Source organism: Meriones unguiculatus, chromosome 21 (assembly GCF_030254825.1).
Source record: "Meriones unguiculatus strain TT.TT164.6M chromosome 21, Bangor_MerUng_6.1, whole genome shotgun sequence".
Taxonomy (NCBI): Eukaryota; Metazoa; Chordata; class Mammalia; order Rodentia; family Muridae; genus Meriones; species Meriones unguiculatus.
The window spans coordinates 39210017-39225864 of NC_083368.1; the positions used below are offsets into that span (position 1 = coordinate 39210017).

General features: G+C 37.9%; 1 protein-coding gene across 3 annotated transcripts in view; it reads left to right on the forward strand.

Annotated features, from left to right (window-relative positions):
- Positions 1-9560, forward strand: part of Nxph1 (neurexophilin 1) — a 316808-nt gene extending 307248 nt beyond the window's left edge. For all 3 annotated transcript variants that reach the window (XM_060374260.1, XM_060374261.1, XM_060374262.1), the window contains one exon: positions 8596-9560. In XM_060374260.1, coding sequence (XP_060230243.1) covers positions 8596-9357 — 762 coding nt within the window. In that variant the 3' untranslated portion in view covers positions 9358-9560. The remainder of the gene's footprint in view (positions 1-8595) is intronic.
- The last annotated feature ends 6288 nt before the right edge of the window (positions 9561-15848 follow it).

Consider the following 15848-nt stretch of genomic DNA (forward strand, 5'->3'; position numbering starts at 1 on the left):
AGATAAAGTGTTCCCTTAACTAGAATCACTTGATATTTTGTAGCAGATATTCAACACATTATTCATAAAACTACTAAAATGAAGTTGCAATCATCAAGTAGGTCATTTTGTTGATTAGTTACTCACTGATCAGCAATATTGTCTAAGCACCAAGTTGTCTCGAATTTCTGTTTGACTACAAGTATTCATGCACTTGATGCAGCAAATAGTAAAATTGCACAGTATACTTAGGATTATTTACATTTATATCCAATAGTAATAGATTAACAGTATGATGATCATGCTAATGGAAATTAAGAGGCATCCCATTGCATTTTCATGAAAATGGAAATATGAATGTTTGTAGGCACCTCTTTTTCAGAAGGTCAGATACATAGTTCAGGTAGGAGGGAAGTCGACAGATGGTTTATTTTATAAAAATACTGCTTTTTTCAATGACGTTTTCTGCAGCAGCACTGTGGCATGACGTAAATCCATAATATTGAAAGCTTGGCCTTACGTCATGCAAAGATAGGCTGAGCAAGGTGAAGCTAGCCTCAGCTGAGCACACTTTAGCCACAGCGGTCACTGTCCTCCATAGCTCCAGTCAAAGCTCTGGCCTCAGACATCAATGTCTGGTTTCAGAACTATGTTCTGTCTTCATGCTTAATGTTTATGCTCTCCAAGAAACACAGTCTTAAAAATGCACAGGCCTAACTGTGCTTTTAAACAATTAAATGGATGGCGTACAAGCAAACATACTTGAACATGGGATCATTGGACAAGAGAGCCTTAAAATATGAATTAGCCATCATTATCATTTGGAAGAGTATAGTCAGTTAGAAAAGATTTCAGGTTTTCTTTGTAACATTGTGGGGGAAATAATATTTCAAGATGAAATTTCAATACTGTTTTGATTTTTGTAACTGGGCAAGTAAGTTTTATACCCTCAGACCCATGTCTCCTCATTCCAGGTGGATGGCAAGAATCGTTTGTAGGTCACAATGCTCCTATGAGATTTAATTTTATATCCTTGACTAGTGTTCAATTTTTTTTTTTTTTTATTCTACTCACAGTGAAATGAAGGAAATTTGTTCCTTTGGCATTCTTTAAAGGTATACAAAAATCCATCTGAAAAAATTTTTCAGATTTTTTTGTATTTCCCTTTAGTCAGTTAGTTGTCAAGTTGAACAAGACTTGGTGACACACAGTAATTTCAACACTCCAGAGGAAAGGACAGGATCTTGGTCATGACTTCAAGATCAGCCTGGGCTATGTTATTAATACTCTGTCTCAAAAATAATACATATTAAAAAGTAATAAAATTGATGTATTCCTATAAAGTGTCTGTTAAATTCATGTCCTCTTCCTCTTTTTTATTCTTTCCCTACTTAGTATTTATTTCCTTAGCAAGTCTTGCAGTTATTACTTAACTAACCTCTCTTCCCTCAGGATTTTGTTCAACCAATCTGCCTTTGATGCCTAGTGAATTTTTTGTTTTGTTTTGTTTTTGGAGCTAGGAAAATAAAGCAAAAACCCAATCTCAATAATTCCCTGTTACCCAAGATTAAGATTAAATGCAATAGCAGGACATTCACACTGGAGGTGGGCTACTGTCTCCTGTATGTTCCACTGTGTAGCTGGCAAAGTTCCTGGAGTCCAGAAAAAACACATCTTTCTCCCTCCCCCTCTCCTTCCTTCCTAGAGGCAAATAAAAAACTGTGTCAACTCTAGTGTACCATAGTATGGTGTAGGCATATTGATGCATCTAAACGCAAGCACACTTGCACACATATTGCAGAATGACTAAATCAAACTGTCTAATACATGTAGTGCCTCACATATTTATCTCTAGCTTTGATGTGGATCTTATTTTCCTTCATTTCACTGTGAGTAGAATAAAAAAAATTGAACACTAGAAAAGATTAAAAAGTAGTTGCTGATAGGGGTAGTCCTCCTCCCGTTTTATCTGACCCTAGCTTATCAGGTCTCCTAAGGGCTGGCTGCATCATCTTCTTCTGTGGCCTGGCAAGGCTACTCACCCCCCTCCCCCAGGGGGAGATAATCAAAGAGCGGGCCACTGAGTTCATGTCAGAGACAGCTCCTGTACCCCTTACTAAGTAAGGAATAGGGGAAAAGAGGGAGGATGGGTGGGACTGGGAGGAGATGAGGGAGGGGGCTGAAGCGGGTATACAAAATGAATACATTGTAATAAATATATATCGACCAAATATATCTGGGCACAGGGTCTTTTCTGAGACTGACATTCAACCAAGGACCATGTATGGATATAACCTAGAACCTCCACTCAGATGTAGCCTGTGGTAGCTCAGTAACCAATTGGTTTCCCAAAGTGAGGGGAACAGGGACTATTTCTAACAGGAACTCGATGACTGGCTCTTTGGTCTCCCCACCCCCGAAGGGAGGAGCAGTCCTGTTAGGCCACAGAGGAGGGCTTTGCAGCCAGTCCTGAAGATACCTGATAAAACAGGATCAGATGAATGGGGAGGAGGTCCCCCCCATCAGTGGACTTGGAAAGGGGCACGGTGGAGATGAGGGAGGGAGGGAGGGAGGGACTGGGAGGGAATGAGGGATCGGGACACGGCTGGGATACAGAGTTAATAAAATGTAACTGATAAAAAAAAATAAAAGAAAAATAAATAAATAAATATATATCTAAATAAAATTTAAAAGGTAGTTGCTGGAGAAGTGGGGAATGGAAAGAGATAGGAGATACTCATCAAAGGAAACAAAATTACAGTGACATGGTAAAAAGCCCTTTTTCATATTTTCCCGTGATGTATTCTTTCTGGACTTTGTGACTTTTCTTCATTATGCTCCACATGTTTGGAAGAATTCCTCTAACCCATTATCCACTATGTAAAATCCAAAATGATTTTTTAAGATCATCTCCTCTGTTATACCTTTGCTGCTTTTGAGCTTTGTGACTTCAAGAATATTACTTGTGCTGCTAGTACCATCATAGTGTAAATCGTTTAACTGGTCTCCAGATTATACTGTGAACTCCTGGAGATCAATAACCATGTGTGCACCATTTATCTCTGATCTTCTCTCCTCATGTTCTTATGAACAGAGTCTTATTCCATAGCTACTGAATTATTTTTGTTTTGTTATTTTTTTATTTTTATTATTAGTTACATTTTATTAACTCTGTATCCCAGCTGTATCCCCCTCCCTCATTCCCTCCCAACCCCACCCTCCCTCCCTCTTCTCCTCCCTGTCCCTTTCCAAGTCCACTAATAGGGGAGGACCTCCTTCCCTTTCATCTGACCCTGGTTTATCAGGTATCTCCAGAACTGGCTGCAAAGCCCTCCTCTGTGGCCTAGCAAGGCTCCTCCTCCCTCGGGGGGGGGGGGCAGGGGAATTCAAAGAGCCAGCTACTGAGTTCATGTCAGATATAGTCCCTGTTCCTCTTACTAGTGAAACCTACTTGGTTACTGAACTGCCATGTGCTATATCTGAGCAGAGGTTCTAGGTTATATCCATACATGGTCCTTGGTTGGCTACTGAATTCTTAAAACAAAAGAAATCACAGTTGTTAATATTGTGTAGGTCAAGAGGCCTGCTGTTAAAGCTTCTTTTTGGTATCTCATTATTAATATTATCCTGTAGATATTGTCCGAATCTTCTCAACTAGGAGGGAGAAAGAGTGAGGGTGTGTAACATGTAGAGATATGGCTGACATTACAGCTGGACAATGCTTTGATTTGGAAGTGACACTCGGGATTGTCTTGATTGCCAGCACTGCTGAAGGCTTTGCACCCCACTGCAAGGAAAAAAGGCATTTGTTTCTTTCGGTGCTTGAGCTCTTTAATAGCTGGACTTACACCCATTGCTTGTTACATGGACTTTTACTGCCTATTTCTTAAGCTGTCACATCAGCACTTGAAAAAATGTTTTTTTTTTCTCTCTTTAAAAACTATTTCAGCACATATTTTTATTAGCATCTAATATATACTCTTAAGTTTACTAAGACATATTTAAAATTTTTTTATTTTGGTGAATATGTTTACTGTCACAGTTGACTTTTTAACAGATTTGTGAGAATTTAATACTGTTTTGTTGGCTAGAGATATGATGCTGAAAGCAGGTTTCTAGGATTTGTTTCATTCTTTTTTACATGAAATTTTTGGCATATATCTTTCCCACCCCCTCTCTCACTTAGTATGATACATTTTTTAATTGTTTATATTTGCATTTCTGTTAGTGACAGATTATTTTGTTTTAAGCAATTGGCTACTTGCAAATGCCACAAGTTATAGTTATAGTCATTCGTCTCCATAAGCCAATATGAGGTAAAACATAAAGGTGAAAGTGTTGCAATTATTAAGTGCTGACACTCATCTTTAACACTCAACTTGTTCCATAGACTTTCCTTGGTGCTTTAAGTGGAGTGTGCTATGTAATCCTTATACCATTCCTGAGACAGATCTCCTAGCTTCTAGAATAATAATAATAATAATAAAATCCATAAGCTGCTACACATAAATAAAATTTGCACACAACACAGAGGTCAAGGATCAGAGCCTAGTGTGAGATTCAGATGGTCTGCTCCAAAGTTCACATTCATAATCACTGTGAGTGAAGAATGTAATTTAGAGCTAAACAATGGATCTCCGCCTGAAAATCAGAGGCTTGTTTGTTCATTAGAATCGTAGCATTTTCTGGATATAGTAATTCTTCCCTTTTTATATCTCCTATGCCCCACTTCTATAGTTTTCCCATTTTACCCTCCACAAGCTGTTGAAAAATTGCTTTGTAAGTGCTTTTCCCCTTAAATACTGGGACAATTTCACTACAGCTTTGTTAACAAGCTCACAGCAGAAGTATCACATTTCAGTCCTTTGTTGATTCTGAGGTAAAGTACTGTAAAAGCCATTGTGGGCATGCCTGAGTTTATCTTTGCTAGCCAAACAATGGGAACACACCCAACTCTTAAAAAAAGAAACAGAGAAAAGTACATGCATTTATGTCCTTCATTCCAAAGAAGAAACATGAGGATTGCAGGAAGACAATGCTTGTATAGTTGCAAGTACACATTTGGATGCTTAACCGCAAAACAGATTTTATTGAAATATGAAAGGCCAATACTCATAAAAAAAGCATTCTCAAACCAAAGGATCGTTACTAGTCTTGCCAATTTAGTGTTGGTGAGTTTTAAAATCTATTATAGATTATAATTGATAACCTTGTCAATCCATAGTAAAATGCTTCCCCCTTTTCTCTCATTGCCGGATACTGAATCCAGGGTCTAACACAAGCTGGCAAGTGCATTACTGCTGAGTATATAACTTCATCCTAAAATAGTGTGCTTTGAAATGCATTAAATTTAGGGAATTATTAAAATAACTTCAACTGCTTCTACTATTTTGTTCTTATGTGGGATAATATTAACTCTGAAACTATCATGATTTTGTCTTTATATGAGATACGAAAATTGGCCCATAACAGATTGACATAATTAGGCAAAGAGAGAGTTGGGAAATTAATTTCATACTTATTCTATATACATTCCTTGTCTAATTATCCTCCTTCAAATACTATTGCCCCTTCCATTTCATTTCTTTAAGTCAAAATATTTAGTCCATGTTCCAAAGCATTAGTTGCCTTAAAATATTTTTTCTGTTATTAGTAATAAATGCATCTTGAACATGATCCATTCTTGAATACTGTTAAGAAACTATAGATAGGAAATGATTTGGGTGGAGAGGGAATACAGAAATCAGTTTAAGAGAAAAATCAAAAGGAGACAGAATACTCAGTATTCTTTCTAAATTTTTTTTTCTAAAGGAACGTTGGTAGCAATATACCCTCCTCCCAATATCCTACAGTCCCTGTAAGATGGTAATGGTCTATCTTAGCCATCTAAGGTTTTGATTTGTTTGGTAGTGATGAATTAAAAGTCTGAAAAATGACTGGGAACATAAGCCTGACCTTTATTCCCTTTAGGCTTGACCATGGCCACGCTGCTATATGTCTATTCTTTCAAAAACATATCCTGCTCCTAGAATATAAGTCTCTGTAGTTGTATGTCCTCTGGTAAAATCTACTTTGATCCGTTGTGTGTTTCCAAGTTGACATATTGCCTTAGAGAAGGCAAGCAGATGCAACAGGATATGAATTCTCAGCTTGAATTTTGTTTTTAAAGTTTTTGCGTTAGTCTCTCCAGTGTTTTAGCCTTGGTTTTGTAAGGTGAAGTGAAGTCATGGGAGGTAAATTCATGAGCAAACCACATTTTATCTTAGATGCAATAGGTTTACATGGACATCAGTGCAATATTTCTTAAGATCAACATTTTTCCCAACTAGAACATCTTTGACTGGCCATTTGTGAAAATGGTCCCATATTAATTATGTGGTCTCAAGGAAGTGACAGAGCTTGGAATAAATCTTAGTAAGTCTGGCTCCCAAGCTTATGCACTGTAAGAGTTGGTGAAGACTCTTCCCATCATGAGCATCTGATAGAAGGATATACTTGGTAGAGATCTGGGCCATATCAAGAGGCGTTCATGGATAAGTCTATAGGTCCAGGTGGGCATGGTCTATTACACAGCTCTAATTCCTAATGTACCTCACGTAAGAGAGCTCTTTTTTATTTTATTTTTTATAATTTATTTTTATTTATTACAATTTATTCATTTTGTATCCCAGCTGTAATCCCATCCCTAACCCCTCCCAATCTCATTGGTCCTTCTTCTTCTCCTCCTGTGACCCTCCCCCAGTCTGCTGATAGGGGAGACCCTCCTCCCATTCCATCTTACCTTAGCCCATCAAGTCTTATCAGGACTAGCTGCATTGTTTTCCTCTGTGGCATGGTAAGGCTGCACCCCATCCCCACCTTACTCAGGAGAAGGTGATCAAAGAACCATCCACTGAGTTCATGTCAGAGAGAGTCCCTGTTCCCCTTACTAGGGAACCAACTTGGACACTGAACTGTCATGGGCTACATCTGAGCAGGTGTTCTAGATTATATCCATGCATGGTCCTTGGGTCCAAACAAGGACCAAGAAAAGACCTCAGTCTCAGAAAAGACCCCTGGGCCCAGAATTTTTTGGTTCTGTTGCTCTCCTTGTGGAGCTCTTGTCCCCTCCAGGTCTTTTATCTTCCCCCTTCTTTCATAAGATTCCCTGCACTCTGCCCAAAGAATGGCTATGAGTCTCATTATCTGCTTCTATACCCTTCTGGGTAGAGTCTTTCAGAGGCCCTCTGTGATAGGCTCCTGTCCTGTTCCCTGTTTTTCCCCTCTTCCGATGTCTATCCTGTTTGCCTTTCTGAATGTGGATTGATCATCTTACCCAGGGTCCTTTTTTTTGCTTAGGTTCTTTAGGTGTACAGATTTTAGTATGTTTATCCTATATTATATGTCTAATATTCACTTATTTGTGAGTACACACACCAGTAGGATTTACTGAAGGAGGTAGAGGCAGGAGGATCACGAGTTCAAGACTAGCTGGGGCTATACATAAGAGAGCTCTTTGGCAATTGTCTTTCACTCTGAGAACATTTTAGATGAAGAATAGATTCCAAAGAGGCTGATGTGTAGTAATCAGATTCATATTTGAAAATTTTTATTGGGATACTTAGCTTTTCAATGGGCATTTGAGGGAATTGCTTCAGTAACCTCAGCCAAATGAGTAAGTCCATATGGCTAATGGTTTGCCTTCATTGGCTTTTGCTTTTTGTGGGTTCTGGGTTATGCTTAGAGGTTGTGTCCTGAGGGTGCCATGTCAGAATGAGAAATTGTTGCTTTGAGGCCCTTGGGATACTGGTTCTTTTGCACCCTGGGGCTCTGTGAGGAAATAATTGTTTCACAGAGGCAAGATGGGAGCTTGGAGAGTGTCTTCCAAATGTGAATCTTACAATCTCCCTTGAAGTGACCTCCTTTGTGCTGCTTTTCAGATTGTCAAATGTCTATGTGCTAGTGAATATTGGATGTTATAACTTAAAACTCTTTTCTTAAACCATATTTTAAGCCCTGAAAGTTTAAAAATTATTTTATGTCTTGTGCCTGGTGCTTATGATTGGTGATAATAAGGACATTTGTGTGTGTGTTTACAAGTTAAAACATGCCACATTCTTTGTAAAGCTACTAATTCTAATGTAGTCACATAAGCAAACAGAAAGTAAATAGAGAATCAGATGACGTATTTAAGAGGCTCATATAGTTTTAGAACTTATGATGACTCTGAATGAGAAAAAGAACACAATGATTTTAAAAGTTTATTTCAAAGGTGGGTTTGGGGACTGAGACATTATTTACTAAAGTTTAGATTATATTTGAATTCAATTTGGCTTACTCATGCTAGGCGGCCTTTTCCTCCGCTGGTCAGTGTTTTATGTGGATCTTCAGGTCATGCTTTGTGGTTTTTAACCACCGACACCTCCCCTTTCCCACTGTTGAATAAAAATAGAAGTGGTATTTTATCACAGCTTAATAAACAGTGGCCGGACACTGGAGGTGCTTTTAAGAACAATAACAAACAGTGAGAGTCATCGTTTAATTCTGCGCCTCCCAGCAAGGGCTGGAATGTGTGTGCTGTGTATTCTTAGATGTGGGGATGTAAATAAACACCCATCTTTTAAATTCTCTCCTCAGGTCACGTGTGCCAACCTAACAAACGGTGGAAAGTCGGAACTTCTGAAGTCGGGAAGCAGCAAATCCACACTAAAGCACATATGGACAGAAAGCAGCAAAGACTTGTCAATCAGTCGGCTCCTCTCACAGACTTTCCGTGGTAAAGAGAATGACACAGATTTGGACCTGCGCTACGACACCCCAGAACCTTATTCTGAGCAAGACCTCTGGGACTGGCTGAGGAACTCCACAGACCTTCAGGAACCTCGGCCCAGGGCCAAAAGACGGCCCATTGTTAAGACCGGCAAGTTCAAGAAAATGTTTGGATGGGGTGATTTTCATTCCAACATCAAAACAGTGAAGCTAAACCTGTTGATAACTGGGAAAATTGTCGATCACGGCAACGGGACGTTTAGTGTTTATTTCAGGCATAATTCCACTGGTCAAGGGAATGTATCTGTCAGCTTGGTGCCCCCAACAAAAATCGTGGAATTCGACTTGGCACAACAAACCGTGATTGATGCCAAAGATTCCAAGTCCTTCAACTGTCGCATCGAATACGAAAAGGTTGACAAGGCTACCAAGAACACACTCTGCAACTACGACCCTTCAAAAACCTGTTACCAGGAGCAGACCCAAAGTCATGTATCCTGGCTCTGCTCCAAGCCCTTCAAGGTGATCTGCATTTACATTTCCTTTTATAGCACGGACTATAAACTAGTACAGAAAGTATGCCCTGACTACAACTACCACAGTGACACACCTTACTTCCCCTCAGGATGAGGATGAACAGGGCCTGAGACTGAAGCCTGAGAAACTAAAGGTCATAGGACAGGGCTGTTACCTCAAGGAAGAAGGTCACATCTGTTGCCTGGAATGTGTCTACACTGCTGCTCTTTTTGACTGGTGCAAACACGCTAGTGGAAAACAGTCGATGTAATTTCTGCACAGTCAGCTTCATCTCTCAGCGTAGTTGTAAATCACCATAGATCTCAGAGTCTCACCTGAAGACATGCTATTACACATAGCGGCACATGAGCACTCACTCTTGCACATTTCAGCTTGCATCTATCATGGTTCCCTTTGAGAGGGCTTTCATTGTCTGACTCATGATGGTTCAGGATAAACTATGATCAAATAAAAAGAATTAACTAGACAGAGGATGTGTCTAACACACTGCTATGGAAATCTCTTTTAAGGTCTTGAGTCCATGCTAATCAATAATCCCCACTCATGCATTCCTACTGCTTGGAGTAGCTGTGCTGGTGAATATTACTGTAGGAGTTATATGCTTGTTAAATGGAAAAAAATGTGTCTTTAGAGCTCAGTATTCTTTATTTTATGAACACAAACAAAGTGTAGTAACCTTTTCCCAGCATACAGTAGGCACATTCAAGGTGATACTGGATGGCTTTTCTTTCTTTGAAAGGAAGAGCCAGTTCTTAGTAAAGATGAGCAAACATTTGGAATTTACATTGGGCAGACACTGGGATTACAGCTTTCCTTGCCTATCACTGGACCTTTGCAATGTTAAGACCAACTAAGGCTGCTTAACACAAGTTCTGATCATTATATAAGAAGGGAAATGCCTGGCAGACACCTTGTAAGTTATAAGTGTCTGTCTTATCTTTACTACACATATTGTAACAAACTCAATATCCTAGTCTTCATTTGTATGAATGGTTTGTATTGTATATAGTTTAACCAAGTGTTATTTGAGCTGCTTATTAATATTAAATTGTACTTGTCTCTCTGCTTGTTATTGGTTAAAAAGAAAAAAAAGGATCTAAGGAATCAATTTTATCAATGTAGCTGTGAACTTCATTAAAAAGAAATTTAATATACAAAGCATCTATTCAGCTCAAGTATTGTTGAAAGCTATACATATACAACATTACACTGTCTGTATTTAGATATTTTATTTCTGGACAAAAAAGAAATGTACATAAAAATAAAACACTTAAAGTTGAGTTTCAATATGTACTGTGTAACATGGTGATTTAAATGGTTCTGACAAGAAGAATGTGCTGGAACACAGCCATGGCTTCACATCTCATGTCTCTGAATTTGAGCAGAATTATCTAAATTGCTATTAGCTGCCTAGTCAAAACAATTTAAGAGTCTCAGTCTCAAGCCTGGGAAATAATTGTGGCATACAACACTGCATGCATTTTTGGTTTACTGTAATGCTAGCAATTCAAGAGTACCAAGAAAGAAAAGAATTTCCAGCAAACACAGGGAGAATACTGTCTTTGCTTAAATTAATTATAATGAGTAGACTTTCTCCCATGTACAGTCTTTTTATTTAGTAGGAGTACTGAAGTGAAGGACATGTTTTCTGTTTAAAAGAAAACCAAGCTGTCTTGAAGATTGTGGCTGAATTTCCCTGAGTCTATTGTGATGGCACCTGTCTACTAGAGAAATTGGGACAGCAGTGGGGGAGGAGCTCCAAGTCTCAAATTGCTTATACCAGATGAGATCAAATTATCTATGTAGCATTGTATATAGACACTAAGATTTATTTTTACAGTTGCTGTACACAACCCTAGAAAAATAAACAGCTGAAGAAATGTGCAAGATCACTCATTTTTAAAACCATCGATTTAGTGTTGCAATATGGAGAATCTCAAAAGGTAGCCAAAGAAGTCAAATTAGTAGCACTCATCCACTCTCACCCACTCCCATTCTCCTTAATTTGGGCCCTTATTCAGAGAGAAGTCAACAGAAGAATGACAGTAAAACAACCCACAAAATCCTAAAAGTGAGGAGCTGACTAAGCACTCTCATGAAGGACTCTTCACCTGTTAATCAAACCTGTACCCTGATAAGTGTCCATATCTTAGACCATCTGCCATGTATAAGTAGCCATTTGTCTCAGTGTGTGAATGAACTGTCCATGAAATTTAGAGGCTATGGTTAGAAGAACTCTGGCTGAACAGGCAGTAAGTACGTCATGCATTCCAGCTGTTGGATTTGCTTCTCACAAATAAGTCTTCTTACTTGGTGCTTATATATAACTATGATCAATTCAGACTTGTTTCCTACCAAACAAAAGAGATAAATAGGGAAAATAATTTTTTTTAGGATCATTTGAAGATTTAGACTGTGGCTTTCATTTATGTGGTCTGAAGTGTCTTTCGATATCCAAAATTCAAAATCAGATCAAAGCCTACTTCAGCCTCTACCCCTGCACTCTGTTTTGCAATCCTCCAGCAAAATACTGTTTACTTATCTTTATAAACATATAGAATACACCTGCCACTGTGATCAACTTAATCTGCCATTCTATAGGTTTTCTTTTTGACAAACACGAAATGCAAATTTTTGATTTCAACTATTTGAAAAAATCTAAACATTTCAGTCTCTCTGGGCCTGTAAATAGCTTTCCAAACTCCGACATTTTCAACACTGTCCATGTATGATCCAGAGAAGTGGTGATGATGCAGACCTTTTATCTATATCTAATGTATTCTTCCCATGATTGCCGGGAACCACGTAGAGGAAGACCACTAACATGGAAGTTTTAGATAAAATACTAAAACTCTGATAGAGCAACTTGCTACTTCAGCAAGCTGGTTAACTAAGTCTTAATTATATCTAAAGCCTCACCGGCCCTGGCAAAAATGAACTTTTATGTTTCATAGGGAAACGCCTCTCAGATTCTGAAAATTATCTCACACTTTTGCAGAGATACAGAAGAAAACCTTCAGAAGTACATAGTACAAAGGTTTGTTGATTTTTCTAGTTAAAAAAAAACATTTCAATAAAATTGAAATTAAGAAAAAAAAATCTATTACCATAGCTTCTTGCCTCAAAGAAGAACAATGACATTGTCGGTTTGTCTGTTTATTGTTTATGTTTTTTTTTTAAGGTCTACATAATATAGTTTCAGGTTTTGGATCCATGACCATCAGTAGAGCTTTTGTGCTTGAGTGGAAGTAGACACTGTAGTTAATAATGCAGATGATAGTGTTATTTTGCAAGTACTTGAGAGGCTTGATAAATTTAAATGTGTTGCCTGAGTTTTCACTTCAGCCAGGGACTGTAAGCAATATTTTTTGACACAATAGATTTAAACAAAAACTGAGAAGCCTGAGAAACTGTTTTCCCACTGCTTTGAGTGGGAAAGCAGCTTAACCAATATAAACAGCTCTTTGGAAGAGCAGTTTGCATCTTCACTATCAACTGTGAATGCCAAGTTTTAGCCAGAAGCAAACAGAGGTGGATGTGCTTATAAACTTAGAAAGAGTAAGTTAACAGATCAGGCAGACACTTTATTTAATTATTAACCTATTTGTCTATCTTATTTATCTTTCTTTTTATTAAAGTCAAATATAAATCAGTAGACACATTTAGAAATAAAAAAAAACAAAGCTGATTTGTCTACATATGATCACTATTTACTTAGTTTATAGGTGACAAAATTGGATTCATCTGTATTGCCTGAACAGAATCCTTAAAAACCTATCATTAGGTCAGCATTTTGAAGAGCTTTCAGATACATGTGTATCAGAGAATGGTTGCTGGGAAACACTGAAAATGTAGGGGCTGTTCTTTGAATTTTATATCCAATTAAAAAATGTTTAAAATAAGAAACATATCATTATCTTTCTTTTTACTAGGATGGAAAAATTGGAAGTCTTAAAAAGAGTTCTAGTTTTGATTTTCTCTGAGTAATGTTGAGAGAAACATCCTGAAATGAGTGCCATGCATCTGGGAAAGCGTCTTAAGTTTGATCAAAAGAACACAGATTTTCGTATTTCTGCCTTGCAGGTATTGCATGTTATCCTTGCTAAGTTACAGAAAGGTGCTTACACCCCTAGGGGTGAGCTGAGATGTCTTCTCCTGGTGGCTGCAGCAGCTATCGTTAGGGGGATCTAGATCTATTCTAGGTTTTAACCTGGGATTAGACACTGTGTCCATTCTTTGCGTAGCCCTAGCTGCCCTGAAACTTACTCTATAGTCTGGGCTCGCCTTGAGTTCATAGATCCACCTGCATTTGCTGAAATTAAAGACCTGTGCCACCACTGCCCAGCCCACAAAGCCATTCTTATTCCCAACAGTCTGGCACTGCTTTGTTATTAAAGACTCTGTGTTAGGACTTCACATAACAGCTCTAGAGTTCCTAATCGCTGAATCTATGTTCTAAAAAAGACTGGAGTGAACTTGATCCTTGGAATTTTGATTGTTGACAAATACTGCAAGAACTTTGTTAACATGCAGCTGCTGCTAATTAACTATATTAACACAAAATACACACAATCGCTATAGCCAAAAATAATTCTTTAACCTTTCTGAAATCCAGTTTTCAAATTATGCTCATCCGTTTACTTATTATTGCATTCCTAACAGTGTTGCAGGAGATTGTATTTTACATGATACCTGCTCATCAGGTTGATCAAGTTCAGGATCCCTCAGACAGAGTCCTATGCAAGTTCCAGCCCTGGCCCCTGCTTAGGCAGAAGCCAGCTTTGATTGTCACTGCCAGCATACCAATGTGGCAGTCAAGGTCGTTTCCCAAACTCCTATTTGCTAACTCATTTTTGATTTGGAGACGGAGATGTCTTCGAGCTTGATAAATATGTGACTTGTAGATCAGCAATATATGAGTAATAATGTAGTTCTGAATTACTGCAGGTTCCTGCACAGAGTCTCATTTCAGGGAAATGTTTGCTTCATGCTTAGGAAACTCTCAACACTGTAGTTTTAGTTTCCAATGAAAATGACTCAAGCAATTTTTATATGGGTTCCGTTAGAGTCTTCTTATGTTAGTTTGTTAGGTTATGAATTGAGTTTTCTCACAGAGGTGCATGCATGTATACAAAACACAGGGATTAATCTCTGTATTAAGTTGAATGGATGGGTAAATTTGAAAAGAAAGCTCAAACTTATGTTTTACTTTTACTTCCTGCACTTATTATTCAAACAAATATATCAAAAACTTTATTTTCATCCTTTCTGAAGTTTCCACGTGAAAGAGTTGGGGGCTGCTTTGTGTTTTTTGTTTGTTTGTTTGTTTGTTTTTTTGGTTTTTTTTTTTCTGATGTTTCCTGGTATATTACTTCCTCTAATGACAAAGTAAACTTCTACTCATGTAATTTTTTTAAAATATATTTGCCCATGTTCTACTAATGTTCCAAGAAGCTGGTACTTAAAAAAAAAGTAGAAAGTTACTATCTACTTTTATTACTAGAACCATGTTCATATTCTTCCAGTACAGTCTGAGAATTCTCTTCATCATTAGCCGAACCTGATCATCACCTTTATATTTTCTCCAAGTGTTAAACTGAACAGAATTTATCAGCAAAACATCATGTAATTTATCATTGAAATACTTTATATTCTCAAAAATACAGTGTTTCATTCCATATAAGCCATAAGATAATGAGGTACACTTGACATACAATAAACTGTAGGAGCATACAGTATCCAGAGTTGTACATTTGTGGGTATATATACAACTCCATTACAGTGTATAATAATAGGAAATACATTTATCACTCTCCCACAAATTACCTGTGCAGTGTTGTTATCTCCGGCAACAGCTCTGAACCTTATACCCTTAGTTAACCACTGATATGCTTTTTGATTACTACATGGTGTTCCCTATACTAGGCCATTATTTTAAAATACATTGTGATTTATTTTTGACAACATCATAAATGCATATAATGTATTTTGCTCATTCTCACCTATCATTAGCCTGTTTTATTCTCTTTCCTGCTCACAAGTTGAGTTTAAAATTCTCTTCATTTTCTTAAGTTCATCAGGGTTTTTTCCCCCCAAGGGGAAGCTCATCTTCTTTTCTTAAAGCTTGAAATATTTGTACTAAAAGAGAGTTCTTGAAGCACTTGGACACACATAAAACACCGTGTCTACCACCATGGGCAGGTTCAGAACAGAAAGTGCTAGTCCGAGCTTGCACATTCACAATAGATGCTCCTGATTTACGTCACAGAGAAAAGGAGTTTTCTTCTTCTAGAACTGTAATGGTAGCATGTCCTTGGGGAAGAGCTTTTAGGAGTTCTTTGACCATAAAACCTTTGCCTGTAAGCCAAATTTTTGGAAAGTGTAAGGCTTTTAATATAGGTATGTAGGACATGGGGAAGGACATTAAAATGTTGAATGCACAGGCTGTTGTAGTCACAAGATTGGGATGGACACACACAAATGCAGTTTGACAGTGTGGACTTTGGATGACCAGATGGGGTTTGGGTCACTTGAAATGGCAGAATGGGATGATGGTGAGTGAAAATGAGGTACCATCTCCAAAT